This window comes from Cyrtonyx montezumae, unplaced genomic scaffold (genome assembly GCF_038088225.1).
Source record: "Cyrtonyx montezumae isolate F1298 unplaced genomic scaffold, pur_monq_1.0 scaffold_18, whole genome shotgun sequence".
Classification (NCBI taxonomy): domain Eukaryota; kingdom Metazoa; phylum Chordata; class Aves; order Galliformes; family Odontophoridae; genus Cyrtonyx; species Cyrtonyx montezumae.
The window spans coordinates 3,199,312-3,211,942 of NW_027071914.1; the positions used below are offsets into that span (position 1 = coordinate 3,199,312).

Genomic DNA, 12,631 nt, shown 5'->3' on the forward strand with positions numbered 1-12,631 from the left:
ACAAAACATGCTTCTGTTAAAGCAGCCCAGCATGAAATTCCAGTTGTGAAATACAATGCTTTTCTCTTGAATAGCTTTTATTCACTCACTTGACTACTGAAGGACACAGTCAGAATTGAGATTCTATGGAATATACTACAGACCACATTCATAGTTATGGCAATGTGGTACTTGCAGACACTGCAGCCTCCAGGAGAAGTATTCTGCCCCTGGATGTTATCTCTCTCTGGTCTACAGAACAGCAGTGGAAGTTTCCACAGGAAACAGTAAAAAAACCCAATCACAGTATTAAGCACCAGAAAAATCTGCCAAGTTTGAAAACTGTGTGAAAATCTTGATCCTGCCTCTCAGGATCAGGTCTTTCCTCCATGTCTTTCCCAGATAAGCATGGACTCCTCACTAATTTAGACACTGTTTCACTCAACTTCTGAATCCAAATCAGCAGATCAGCACGTAGGCAACTGTACATACACATTTACACAAAGATTTAGAGACACATGGATGCAAAAGCAGAGCTTCAGGAATCCACTCAGTAAAGGCACCAAGTTCAAATGGGATCACAGGTTTAAGCATTATAGAGCTGGACAGAGGGTCCAGTTTGCTGTTCATTTGTTGTTTTGTTTTTTTCAAGGGCAAGGAGTAGAGCTGGAGGATTAATGGCTATGTCCTATATCAGTCATCTATTTTTCCTTTAAATCTAGTCCCATTATAAAACTCTGTAGGAATAATGGGAACCAGCTGCAGTGATTTTAGAAACCACTGATGATATATTTCTATGTGACTTTACAAATTACATCACTAACAATACATTCCTATGCCAAGTCAAGCCTTACCACATCCTCAAAAAACACCTTCATCAACAGAGCATATCAGGATTGACCTCTTTGTCTTTCAAGGGTTGAACAAAACAGAAAAACCTCAGTGTATGTTCTTACCTGTAGGCTAGTAATAGTAAAGTTTGCTATGAGCTGGATAACTTCTGGGTAACCTTTCACTACTGCTAGCTCTCCTAGTTGATAGTTTGTCTTTAGCCGAGCCAAAAACCGACAGAATTCATGGTAATTTCCGGGGTCAGATAAGCCCTAAATTCAAAGAAGCAAATTTTTAAGACATTAAGGGTTTAATCTAGTAGCAATTTTATGAGTGCTGCGGATGATCAGGTGACAATTTCATTTGCACAGCATTTCTGCTTTATTTTGAATAGTAAATCCAAGCAAACAGATGGCAGGCTGAAAGTGGTTTTGATAGATTCAGTAAATTAATGACAAATGTGACTGGAAAAACAAATCCACAGCTGTTTCAGCATTTCACATAAGTGACATCTATTCACATAAATTCACATAGAACCTAAAATAGAAAGACAGATACCTGTGGATTTTTGAGTATCTGTTTCACTCCTTTGATTAGATTACTAAGATACTTGGCACGTTCTGGATTGCTGAATAAAGATCTCCTCGTAGAAGCAAACTGAACCAGGCAGGAAAGTGCCTAAAGAATAAAATAAATGTAAAAAAATTATATATACATACACACACATAATATTATGTATTTATATACACATAATATAATATATATACATAATATAATAAGAAAAAAATATATAATAATATTCTTATTCCTTGAATCAATCACATCTACTCTGCCTACAGCACACTGAAGATCTGAAGATTATTTTTTTCAGCAATGTCCTTAAGATCATCGTACATAATTATAGCTCAGTTCTAAAATTCTCTTTTACAATAGGTTACAACTTCGTCAAAATAATTAGGTGGATGCCTTCTACATGGCTGAGCTGTGCTGAAATTTGAGGTGTTTGAACACTTCCAGATTTAGAAATGAAAACTAAGGCCAAAGTTCAAAGAAAAGCCATTATGACTGGGCACTGGGTCAGTAGTTGTGAGACTCAATACGGTAATTCACAAAATAAAACAGTGTCATAAATGGAAAAAAGACTATACATTGTCCTTATTTTAGTGTAAATCACTGTGTCACTTACTGACTGAGACAACATTGGTGGAAGGGAATGATACAAATCAAAAAACAGGTCCAAGGTCTCTGGCTCCAGGAAGACTAAAGAAAAAGATAAGTTGGTTTTATCATTTTCTGCCAGCAATAATGAAGCGTCTCTAACAGAATCATCTCTTTTAGTCAAAAACATTAAAAGTGAGATACTACTCATTGCACAACATTACATAAAACGATTCTCTTTGTATTGCATCTGTCCTATAGCTCAAAGAATATTTCCCTGAAACTGCACGTGATGCAATACACTCTCAGTTGCCTTCAGAATGCTATTCAGTAATAGGTGTAGGTAACTGATTTCTTTGGGTTGCTACAGTAGTATACTAAACAAGAACCAGATAATAAGGGTTAGTTTGGGGCATATGTAAGCAAAGTCTGTGGATCTTTAGTTAAAGACTTGCTTTCTGAAGAGTCTGCAAGCATACATTTTAGTAGCCTCTCACAGAAAACAGGACTTTAAAGGCTGAATTACCAAGTCACCATGGAAGCAAATCAAGCAGATTACAGCACTACTCCTACTCATGAAGTGGGAAAAACAGTGTAGAAGAATGTACGCTGATAATTCATCATGATGTAATCCCACAAATGATGTAAAATTTGAGAGTTGTCCTGGTTATAAGCACTATTTTTCTACAGGTAAAAATATCCTTACACGCTATTTGTATTGAATGAGGAAAAGAGAAAGTCTTCAATATAAAACTTAAAACTATCTAAACTAAAATCTTGGAAAAGCCTCTTAGTAAATTACAGTCACTTGAACAAATTCAGCCTTTCATCAGTATTCCCCTGCTTGCCACATGTATCTAATATGCCTCATGCTGTGATAAAAGTCTACAGCACATTAAGTTAAAAGGAATGGAAACTGATGAAGAATAATACAGTTGGAATCAAAAGCAGTATCAAATGCTACAGTACCATGTTATGAAAGTAGAGCAGCAAAGATGGGGAAAGGCAGGAGGGCAAGATGCAGGAAAAAGCCACTGAGGTCCCTTGTTTTTTCAGCCCAGAGCTGGGCAGGTGGAGGGCAGCCCTCATGGTGGCCCTGCAGCTCCTCACGGGGAGTGGAGGGCAGCACGGAGCTCTGCTTCTCTGGTGAAAGCAAAAGGACCCCAGGGAATGGCAGGGTGCTGCACTGGGGATCAGGTGTGGGCTAGGAAAAGGGTCTGCACCAGAGGGAGGCGGGCATGGCCCTAAGCTGCTGGAGCTCAAGAGGCATCCAACACCACTCTCAGTCATAGAATGTGGATGATCCCATGTGGAACAAGGAGTTGGAGTTTGTGATCCCTGTGGGTGCCTTCTAACTCAGCATAGACCATGGTTCTACATAAGCCACATTTAAACCTCCAATCTTGTTTAAGGGAGACAATGCAGAAGCTTTTGTTAGAAGCAAAGCAGACTTCCAAGCAGGTTAATTTGCCAAGAAAGACAAATTAGCCCACAAAGAGCTCCCAGTTGCTAGTGCTAAACTGCTTCCATTACCCAAAGTAATGAACTAGCTTGGATGCATTTATACTATAGTGCCATCTGTACTGTGCAATTTCATGAAGTCAAAGCTTTTGAGTCTAAGAACCAGAATATAACCCTACTGCTGCTTTCATTAACAAATTCATATTCTAATGTAAACAAGCAAACTTAATTCGTGAAAATAAATCACATGATTTCTCATCAGAAAGAAGAGGAAATAAATTAGGCATGCTACAAGTGCAGTACCTCTTCAAGGTGTTCTTATCTCAGGGATGAGATTAGTGTTCAGTGTCTAGTTAGCGTAACTTGTTACTGTGAATACCTATGTTACAGATCACACTCATTATTTCTGTCTGTAAGAGGAATAATAGGAAAAGTGTGACAGAAATAGCAGAAAACATTTCCTAACAACTCACCAGCAAGAAAACTCTACTACACGTAAAAAAGATTCCCTATCTGCAAGCATTGATTGTGACAAAAGAAATTACACAATTCTGCAAATGTAAAATGCTCCAAACTACAGCTATGAACAGTTATGATTTTTTCTTACTTGATCTCCAGCTTGCTGGTATCTGCACAGTGCACAGGTCATCTGCAGATTCATCAGCTGAATTTCCAATGAAATCAAAATTAAGACAGTTTAGTACAAGCTTCAAAAGATGCATTGCTAGATTCTGTTGCTGTCGATGCTGAATGGTTAAAGGTTTTGCCAAAAGCTACGGAGAGAAAATATCTTGTCAGGTTACCTGCATAAAACATACTTTAAAAACTATTTTGAGGAAATTTTAAGGAAATTTCAAATTCCGCAGCAAGAGAACTCATGCTAAGAGGAACAAAGAAAGAACCCTTCAAATATAAGACATGTAGTTATCCTTAAGACAAGGGGAAAAGTTACTACTACCACACGAGGTACATCGTTCACATCAAGCTAAAGCTTTAAGCCTTATAAATAATTGTTAAAAGACAAATGAAATAACAATTCAAAGTACTTACAGATAAGACAGGGCTTGTTAGAGATAAAGCCTGTTAAAATACCGTTAATGTTCATTGCAAAAATTAAACTGTGAGGTTTCATGCTTTGTGGTTATTCCAGCATGGAGTATCTATCACACACATCATATGGGAAAGAACTATCTCAGCAACTGGTTACTTTCCAGTTCAATGCCTTTGATCGTCCAGTTTGCTGAACAACATGAGTTCACTTAATACACTCAGACTACTCCTGTGGTATGTCTCAAAGGCTCACATTGGAAAAAATAATACAATGAACAGTCTAATCTGAATCCAGATATTGTAAATATCTTTATAAATACAGCTGTCTTTGTTGCATTCTGTTTGCATTGTTCCGGCATATTCAGTGTCAGAATAAAAAGGTGCTTGCTAAGCAAAACAAGCTCATTGGGATCTGGAAATCTACACAACACACTTTAAGAAACATTTTTATTTATTTCTTACTGTAATTATGAAAATTTAACTTCTTATCTTAAAGAAAGTTACTGCTTCAAAATTACAAGCATAATACAAGGGCATCAAAAACAAACCTCAAATTCACTAGTCATTGATGTAGTTCTTGAACACTGTAAGGAAAATTCACATCATTTTGTTTAAAAGATGGTACAATAAATGCAACAACTTTGTGTCTATTTCATCTGTTTCTTATTTCGATTACAAGTCTCATCTCTCAAGTTGACCAACCAAAGAAAGATAACAGGAATGAAAATTAAGTCTCATTAGATGTCTCGTTAACTCTGTAACAACTACTGTGTGAAATCAGTATTGACAATAAATTAACCTGGTGTAACGTGAGTAACCTCAGAGATGATACTGAAAAAATAGCATAGATGATGGTATATTTGAATAGGTCTATATACAGATGGTACACAAATAATACAAAAAGGAAGATGGCTCACCTTAAAGATGACAAAGGCTCGCGGTAGACTCCACATTGGAGGGATCTCCAAGAAGAGATCCTTCCCTGGTGGTGGTCAGCCCTTAAAAGGGGTTTGGGAGAGGTGGAGCCAGGCTCCACCCCTTCCAATCACACAGGTACATTACCTTCGCCTGTGCGCCCATGGCTGACTTGGTGCTCACCTCAGGTGACCAATCAGTGGTTCAGGCCGTGATTCAGCAGTTCCCATACACTCCACCCCTTCACGGCATGAGCCACTGATCAAGTAACTATAGGGTGAGCCCTCCTTGATACAGAGACCCAATACATTGCAATGCTCACATAATTGCCCGTCGCAATGCTTATCGATGTAATCCGAGATGATTGGCATATCAGTTGAACTCTTCTTTGGGCCAGTGCTCGGTGGTATCTACTGGGAGCATGCAATCACACAGTGCAGGTCCATCTTATGCTTCATCAGTCCCGGTTAGACCATCACCAGATGCCGCACATGTTCTTACGGCAACTCTGGAACACTGCAGCATTGTTTGTTTCCTTCTGGCGACTCATAGACTTATGGGGAGTAATATAAGTATTTTAAAGTTACCAAGAGGGGAAGATCCGCCCTCCAGGTTAAGATACAGGCCGTATTCCTGCCTTGGGTTAACACTTCAGCTTGTACAGGGGCATGCCCTGGCTGCCTGTACCAAACCCTTTGACATCGGTCTGTGGCTGTACGTCTATATCAGGCACCAAAGGGGGTGTCCTGATCTGCCACAGAGACATGATAGGAGTCCCCTCAGCAATAAAGGCTGGAGCGTTAACCATTATTTCAGTAGGCCATGTACCAATTACTAGAGGGGCTACCGAACCCCCCACCTCCAATAATATCCCCCAAGGTGCAAGTAGGCCGCACCATCGTGGTCTTACCTGTACCTTCCAGGGCCATTTTATTTTATTGGTACCTGTTTTTAGGTCCTCAGGGGCAGGGAGCAGAAGATTCTTTTCACGGCCAATCTGAGGTCTCACCTCATTATCAGTGCCCATAATTTGGATCCTAAGTGGGGAGGCCCATGTTGTCTGTAACATTTTCAAGGTACTGGGTCTGCTGTCTCTAGGTCTTTCATTCTCGTGGAGTCTCTTTGTCCACCCCTGAAGGGACTGAGAGTCTGTCTTCAGGGTAGCCTTGAGAATACCATTGTAACGTTCGATAAGGCCTGCCCCCGTTGGATTATATGGCAGGTGGAATCGACACCCAATATTATTTTCTTCTGCCCAGCGTTGTATCACTGCACCCGTGAAATGACTTCCTTGGTCGCTCTCGATGACTTGCGGTGTCCCGTAGGCAGCCAGCAGCCTTGTGAGTGCCTTTATAGTGTATGCCTGGTTGGCTTTTGGTACTGGATAGGCCTGCACTAGCCCACTCGCGGTGTTGTCACAGGTTAGGGCATATCTCGCCCCCTCAGACCAAGGGAAGGGCCCAATATAATCAACCTGCCACCTCTGTAGAGGATTGTGTCCTCTAGCAAGATGGGCTGTCGTTTCAGGCAACGACCTCGGTCTTATCTTAGAGCAGGCGTCACAGTCTCGGCATGCTTGAGCGATGTCCGATAGTTGTACGGGCAGTCCCCACGCTTTAGCAGCTGCCCACATGGTCTTCTGCCCAGCATGCCGCAGCTTCTGATGTAGCCAGTAAGCGATACTCTCAGATGGCGAGTTCTCAACCCATCTAACTCGGGCCATTGTGTCAGCTTCATCATTTCCTGGTGACTGTAGGGGTTGATGACCAGAAACATGGTAGACACGTACAGTTCTGTGTTTGACTGCATTCCATATGTCTAACCACATATCTTTGCCCCAGATCGGTTGGGAGTGGATAGTCCAATCCTGGGTGGCCCACTGTGCGATCCAAAGAGTGAGCCCGCAATACACAGCCCAACTATCTGTGCAAATATTCAGGATACCATCACCAGGTTCTTTGGTTATAACCATCCACACAGCCCGCAGCTGTTGCCCTTGCTGGACCCATCCATGTACCAGGTGTCTTCAGGAATAGGATATTTTCCTTCCTGGATGGGACTCTTCCGTGGTGGAGCAACCAAAGTTTGTTTCGATGCATCACTGTGATACGTTACTGGACCTAGAATCTTCTGCAGCTCTTCTTTCAATGGTAAGGAAGACAGACTACTCCTCTGACTGAGATAGGTGACCCATCGTGCCACCGTCTGTGCCTGGGCCACCCCTGTCTTAGGAAGGTGGGTCAGATCTCTTACCCACTCCTGGATTGGCAATGTAGTCTTAACTATAACTTCGACCATTTGAGTTATTGGTTCTACCCCTTTAATGCGGAATAGGCAGCCAATAACTGTTTTTCAATCACACCATATCTTTCCTCTGCTCCATGCCATACCTGAGACCAAAATCCAATGGGGGTCCGAACAGAACTTTGACGTTGCCACAGGCCCCAGCCAAAGCCATCTTGAGTTACGTGAACATCTAACTCAGAGGGTAGGATCAAATATACCCAGTGCCTGGGCTTGTTTAACCGCCTGCTTTGCCTGTTGAAAAGCATCCTGTTCTGTTCTCCCCCAATCCCATAATTGGCCCTTTTTTGTAAGTCTATATAAAGGTCTCAGCAGCTGCACCAAATGAGGTATAAAGGAACGCCAATATTCCAATATACCTAGGAATTCCTGCAGCGGCTTTGGTGTTGTAGGAACTGGAAATGCCTGAACCTTATCTACGATGGCATTAGGTAACACTTCAGTCTTTCCTGACCAGACTACCCCCAGAAATTTTACGGACAGACCTGGACCTTGCACTTTTAGAGGATTGATAGCCCATCTTCTTTCACTTAGGTAGGCATTTAATTAATCTGCTGCCTCCCCTACTGCTTCCAGTGAGTCGGATGTTAACAGGAGGTCATCAATGTAGTGGAATAGGTTCACACTGTTTGTTTTTCTCCAATCTGCCAGGTCACGTGCCACCAAATTATGACAGTATGTTGGTGAGTGCACATACCCCTCTGGCAAGACCTGAAAGGTCCACTGCCTGCCTCCTCACGTAAATGCAAATTGATCCTGTGGTTCTTTAGCAATAGGTATACTAAAAAACACATTTGCTAAATCCGGGACACAATGGTAGGTTTTAATTTCCCTACTAAGAGTGTGCATTAAGGAGGCAATATTGGGTATGGCCGCATGGATGGACGGCGTGACCTTATTCAGTTCCCTATAACCCACCGTCGTTCTCCATGTACCATCCGACTTCTGTACTGGCCATATGGGGGAATTATAAGACCTGCACACAGCCCATACCTACTTTCTCTAATTCCTGCACCGTCTTTGATAATTCTTCTTGCCCCCCCGGGAGTCTACACAATCTTACATTAGTAATCCGGCATGGTTTCGGCAAACAAATGGGCTCATGTTTCGCATGGCCCCTCAATATTGTCCATATTGCCCAAATACTAATGTACCTCTACTGTAGTCTGAACTCTCCCACAGTCGTCTGGAGAGCCAGACCCCATAGAATGTCTATGCCAGGATGTATTCTGGAATTGGGGCAACTGACACTTTATACTCCTGGGGTGGGAGACGCCCAACCCCCAATTTCAACCATGTTTGGGTGACTGGAATAGTCTGTCCCCCAAACCCACTGATCACAACTTTATTACCCTTAAATTTTGTTGGGTCTCCACATATAACTGATGTTTCTGCACCAGTATCTACTAGAGCCATCACTTTCTGTACCTTTGTCTTGGACCAAAACATCGTTAGTTCTACAAAGGGCCTCCGGTCACATCTGGAGGCCCTACAGAGACCAATGTCTCCCATTAATCCATGAAGTTGGTTAGATCCAGATCTTTTTCCACAGGTGGCTCAGGCACCGTAGCCCGCGACACCTGCAGATGTTTTTTCCTTCTATTCGGCACTATGAAATCAGCCAAATTCCAGGTTGATCTCATTTCAAACGTCATGATCCTGAGAGACTAGCTTACAGCATGCAGTTCATCACCACCTGCTTTAGATATTCTGGAGAGGCTGAACCCTGAATCACCAAATGTTAAGCAGAGAAAGATATGGAACCAGAGAAGGAGGGAAAACACTTAGGCTAGATTTTACTGCACTGCCATGACACGGGATACAGAATCTTCCTGTCTTAGTTGCTCCTAACTTAATATATTTAACTCTTTTGGCAAATACTGAGATGTTAGGCCCAGCAAACTGATATAAAATTACATTAAGGAAAATGTTAAAAAGCAACAAAGGGAAAACATTCAAACATCATAAAGAATTTAGATAGTTTACCATTTGTGCCAAAGTAAAAAAGGAGACAGGAAGGTGAGAAATGCAGAGCAAGCATGGAGGAAGGGAGACATTTTTGTTTGAACGTTTCTTGGTCCTCAGCTTAATCGGGTCTCAGATAATCCCCTGATTAAGAAAATATTCATGATTCACTCTGGAACAGTTATGATGTTATGAACTTAAGTTTAACTGAAAAGAGCCTTACCTCTTTTAAAAGAGAGCACGCAAGCATCAGTATGTCCTTTAAAGAGGTGTCACGGAATGAGGTAGCTATTCTACGATGCTTCGCTGTAGGTCTTGAATAATCCACCTAGGAGAAGTTACAGCATAATCAACAATGCTCCCTTCTCTGCTAAAACTACTCTGGTGTGTGCGTGTGCATCCAGCAAGTTAATAACTTAACACTTAAAAAGAAAAAAAATATATAGTTCAGCAAGAAATACAGATCTTGACAACTTCCTGAAGCACCCTTTTTATTTTTCTTAACCCTTCAGGGCTGTCACTTTGGATGGAAAAGTCTGAAGCACTTCTTCGGGACAAGACAGAAAAGAAGAATCACTGGCAGAAATACAACTGAAAGAGTCATATTATTCAATTTTCTTTATTAGTTCTACATATGGCATGTCTGTTACAGGTGCAGTGAATTTCTAGTCCCCTGACATATTTTGGTAGAGGGAGAAAGGGTAGATAATGAGGTTATAGCTGAGTAATATTTCTCCTACCATTTTTATGAAAGGCAGATGCATTTGACATGCTGCTTCGTCAGCAATACATACCCTCTTTGCACAAGGAAAGAAACATGCTTACTAGATTCATTTCCTGAGTCAGTTCTGAGAGAATCATTACTCCTATTATACAATGGTCCACAGTGCCCTACAGAAAGAAAAACAACAAAAAATATCAGTTATGCCTGCTCAAACTTCATTGCTTGTATTTAATATTCTTTTCAACATATATTGAATCAGTAGTAACTATTAGCTTGAGATATGCCAAGTTGTTTAGAAGACTGTCACACATATCTCCATCACATTAATAGAACAAGACTTTCAAGCTCCCTGATCAGCTCTGGAAAAAAAACAAAGAACGTAAGAACTGTATGATAACAAAAACCTGCCTGAAAAGAGTTCAATCAACTGCAATCACAGTTACACATTTTCAAAAGGTTTGTTCAGTCTACCAGAACTGATACAGCAAGGTGCATGAAATTCAAACCATTAAAAAAATTAAGCCACGCATGGATGAAAAAGATCTCAGGCAGCCTTTGGAAAATGAATACAGTTATGAAATAGTACGTATATAAAAGCTCGTTCCCTTCTTTCCACAGTAGTCTACAAAGCATTGCTTTGAATAATTGTATATTCCATCTTCAGGAATGTGTGTAGAAAGCGAGGCAGCAGGTATCAAACACTTGCATCCCAGTGTGTGATCTAACCAGCAAGTTCCTCAAAACGCTTTGGAATCCACAGTGACCAGAATTCACATCAAGTTGTCTTAAGTGAGCTACAGCAGAGCATTTATTATTAAAGAAATAGAACTGTTTTGTTAAAAATCATTACAATCAATGGCAATTAGGTCTTACCATTGACTCAATGGGAAGACCCGTGTCTACTTTCAAAGATAAGGTCTGCAGCTTCAGCATCTTTGGTACACAAAAGTCATTTTCTCACAACCAAATTCATCATTTTGGCAACTCTGAAGAGCAACCTAAGTTCCACTGTTAGTGGAACTAACAATCTGGCTACATGTCTTTCACCAACATCTATTTTGTATTATCATTTACACTGAAAGAAATTAGAAGTAAGAAGTCCAGAGAGCTCTCAGACAAAACATAACCTATTGCTCTGCCTTCAGTAAGATTAAGCTTCTTTTAATATGATGGCTCGAGTCTCCTGATCATTTTGTATGAACATCCCTTTGATCAAAAAAATACACTGAACAGGAAAACACAACCTCCCCTTCTCACTGCTGTGGAAAGCTGTGCAATGAACTACAGAGGAACTGAGAACCAGATTACAGACCTAGCTGCTACCATCCCTTTTTTAGATATTAAGCCACATTCAAATTCACACTGGATGAACTTAAGACTGGAAGTATATATGTATTTGAAGCTACCATTGTTTAGGCTTTTTTTTTTTTTCAATATAAATTTAATTGCCAGTAGATATATGGCTTAATTTTCTTTGCTACAGGAATTCCTAATTTAACTAAAGAAATCTCTTCAGCAGCTAAGTTTTGTATTTAAATCTCCATCTTTAATGAACTACACACTGAAGAGTCATACTGCAATCATTTTAATAATAAATGCAAAATCCAATTACAGTACATTCATGAGAATTACTGCAAAATGGTGGAGTACTATACTTGAGTTTGTTTTTAATAAACAAGATATTGCATCTTATCTTTTATTAGACATTCCCAATGTAACTCAGAAACTACATTAATTTGAATAGTACTATGAACAAACTTAGACTGAGAAATGAATATGACAAACTCAGCTGCAAAAAATTAACTTTAGCTTCCTATTTTCCTGCTGAGTTGCCAAGATCACAAACATATGTAACAGATCACTTTAGAAGCAAATCTCCAAACATCTCAAAATCTCCAAGTTCTCTGATACCTATTTCTCAAAATAAGTATTAGGTTCAATACTCACATGGACATTCAGAAAGATTGATCAGAAATAACTTCTAACACAGATTCATTATTCCCCCAGAAGGCTTAATTAAGGATACTCTCCTATCCATTAAATGTATAAAATCAGGCTGGTTAGTAAGCCATGACATGCAATTGCTGCCTCTGAACTTATATCCCAGAAGACACTGCACATCCCATACCTCTAGCTACTGCTGTGTCCAACAGTACTTCATCTAAATTTCAGGTGTAAATTTGCTTAGAGAACAGTCCAAAGTAGATGACTGCACCCTGACTTCATAAGAAATACTTTCAAGGT

General features: G+C 40.4%; 1 protein-coding gene across 1 annotated transcript in view; it reads right to left on the minus strand.

The window, feature by feature from the left end:
- RANBP17 (RAN binding protein 17) overlaps positions 1 to 12,631 on the minus strand; it is a 149,853-nt gene that overhangs the window by 129,979 nt on the left and 7,243 nt on the right. The window contains exons 5-10 of the mRNA XM_065734471.1: positions 10,489 to 10,554; positions 9,887 to 9,991; positions 4,037 to 4,202; positions 1,997 to 2,070; positions 1,369 to 1,488; positions 936 to 1,082 (exon numbers count right to left, since the gene is read on the minus strand). Coding sequence (XP_065590543.1) covers positions 936 to 1,082; positions 1,369 to 1,488; positions 1,997 to 2,070; positions 4,037 to 4,202; positions 9,887 to 9,991; positions 10,489 to 10,554 — 678 coding nt within the window. The remainder of the gene's footprint in view (positions 1 to 935; positions 1,083 to 1,368; positions 1,489 to 1,996; positions 2,071 to 4,036; positions 4,203 to 9,886; positions 9,992 to 10,488; positions 10,555 to 12,631) is intronic.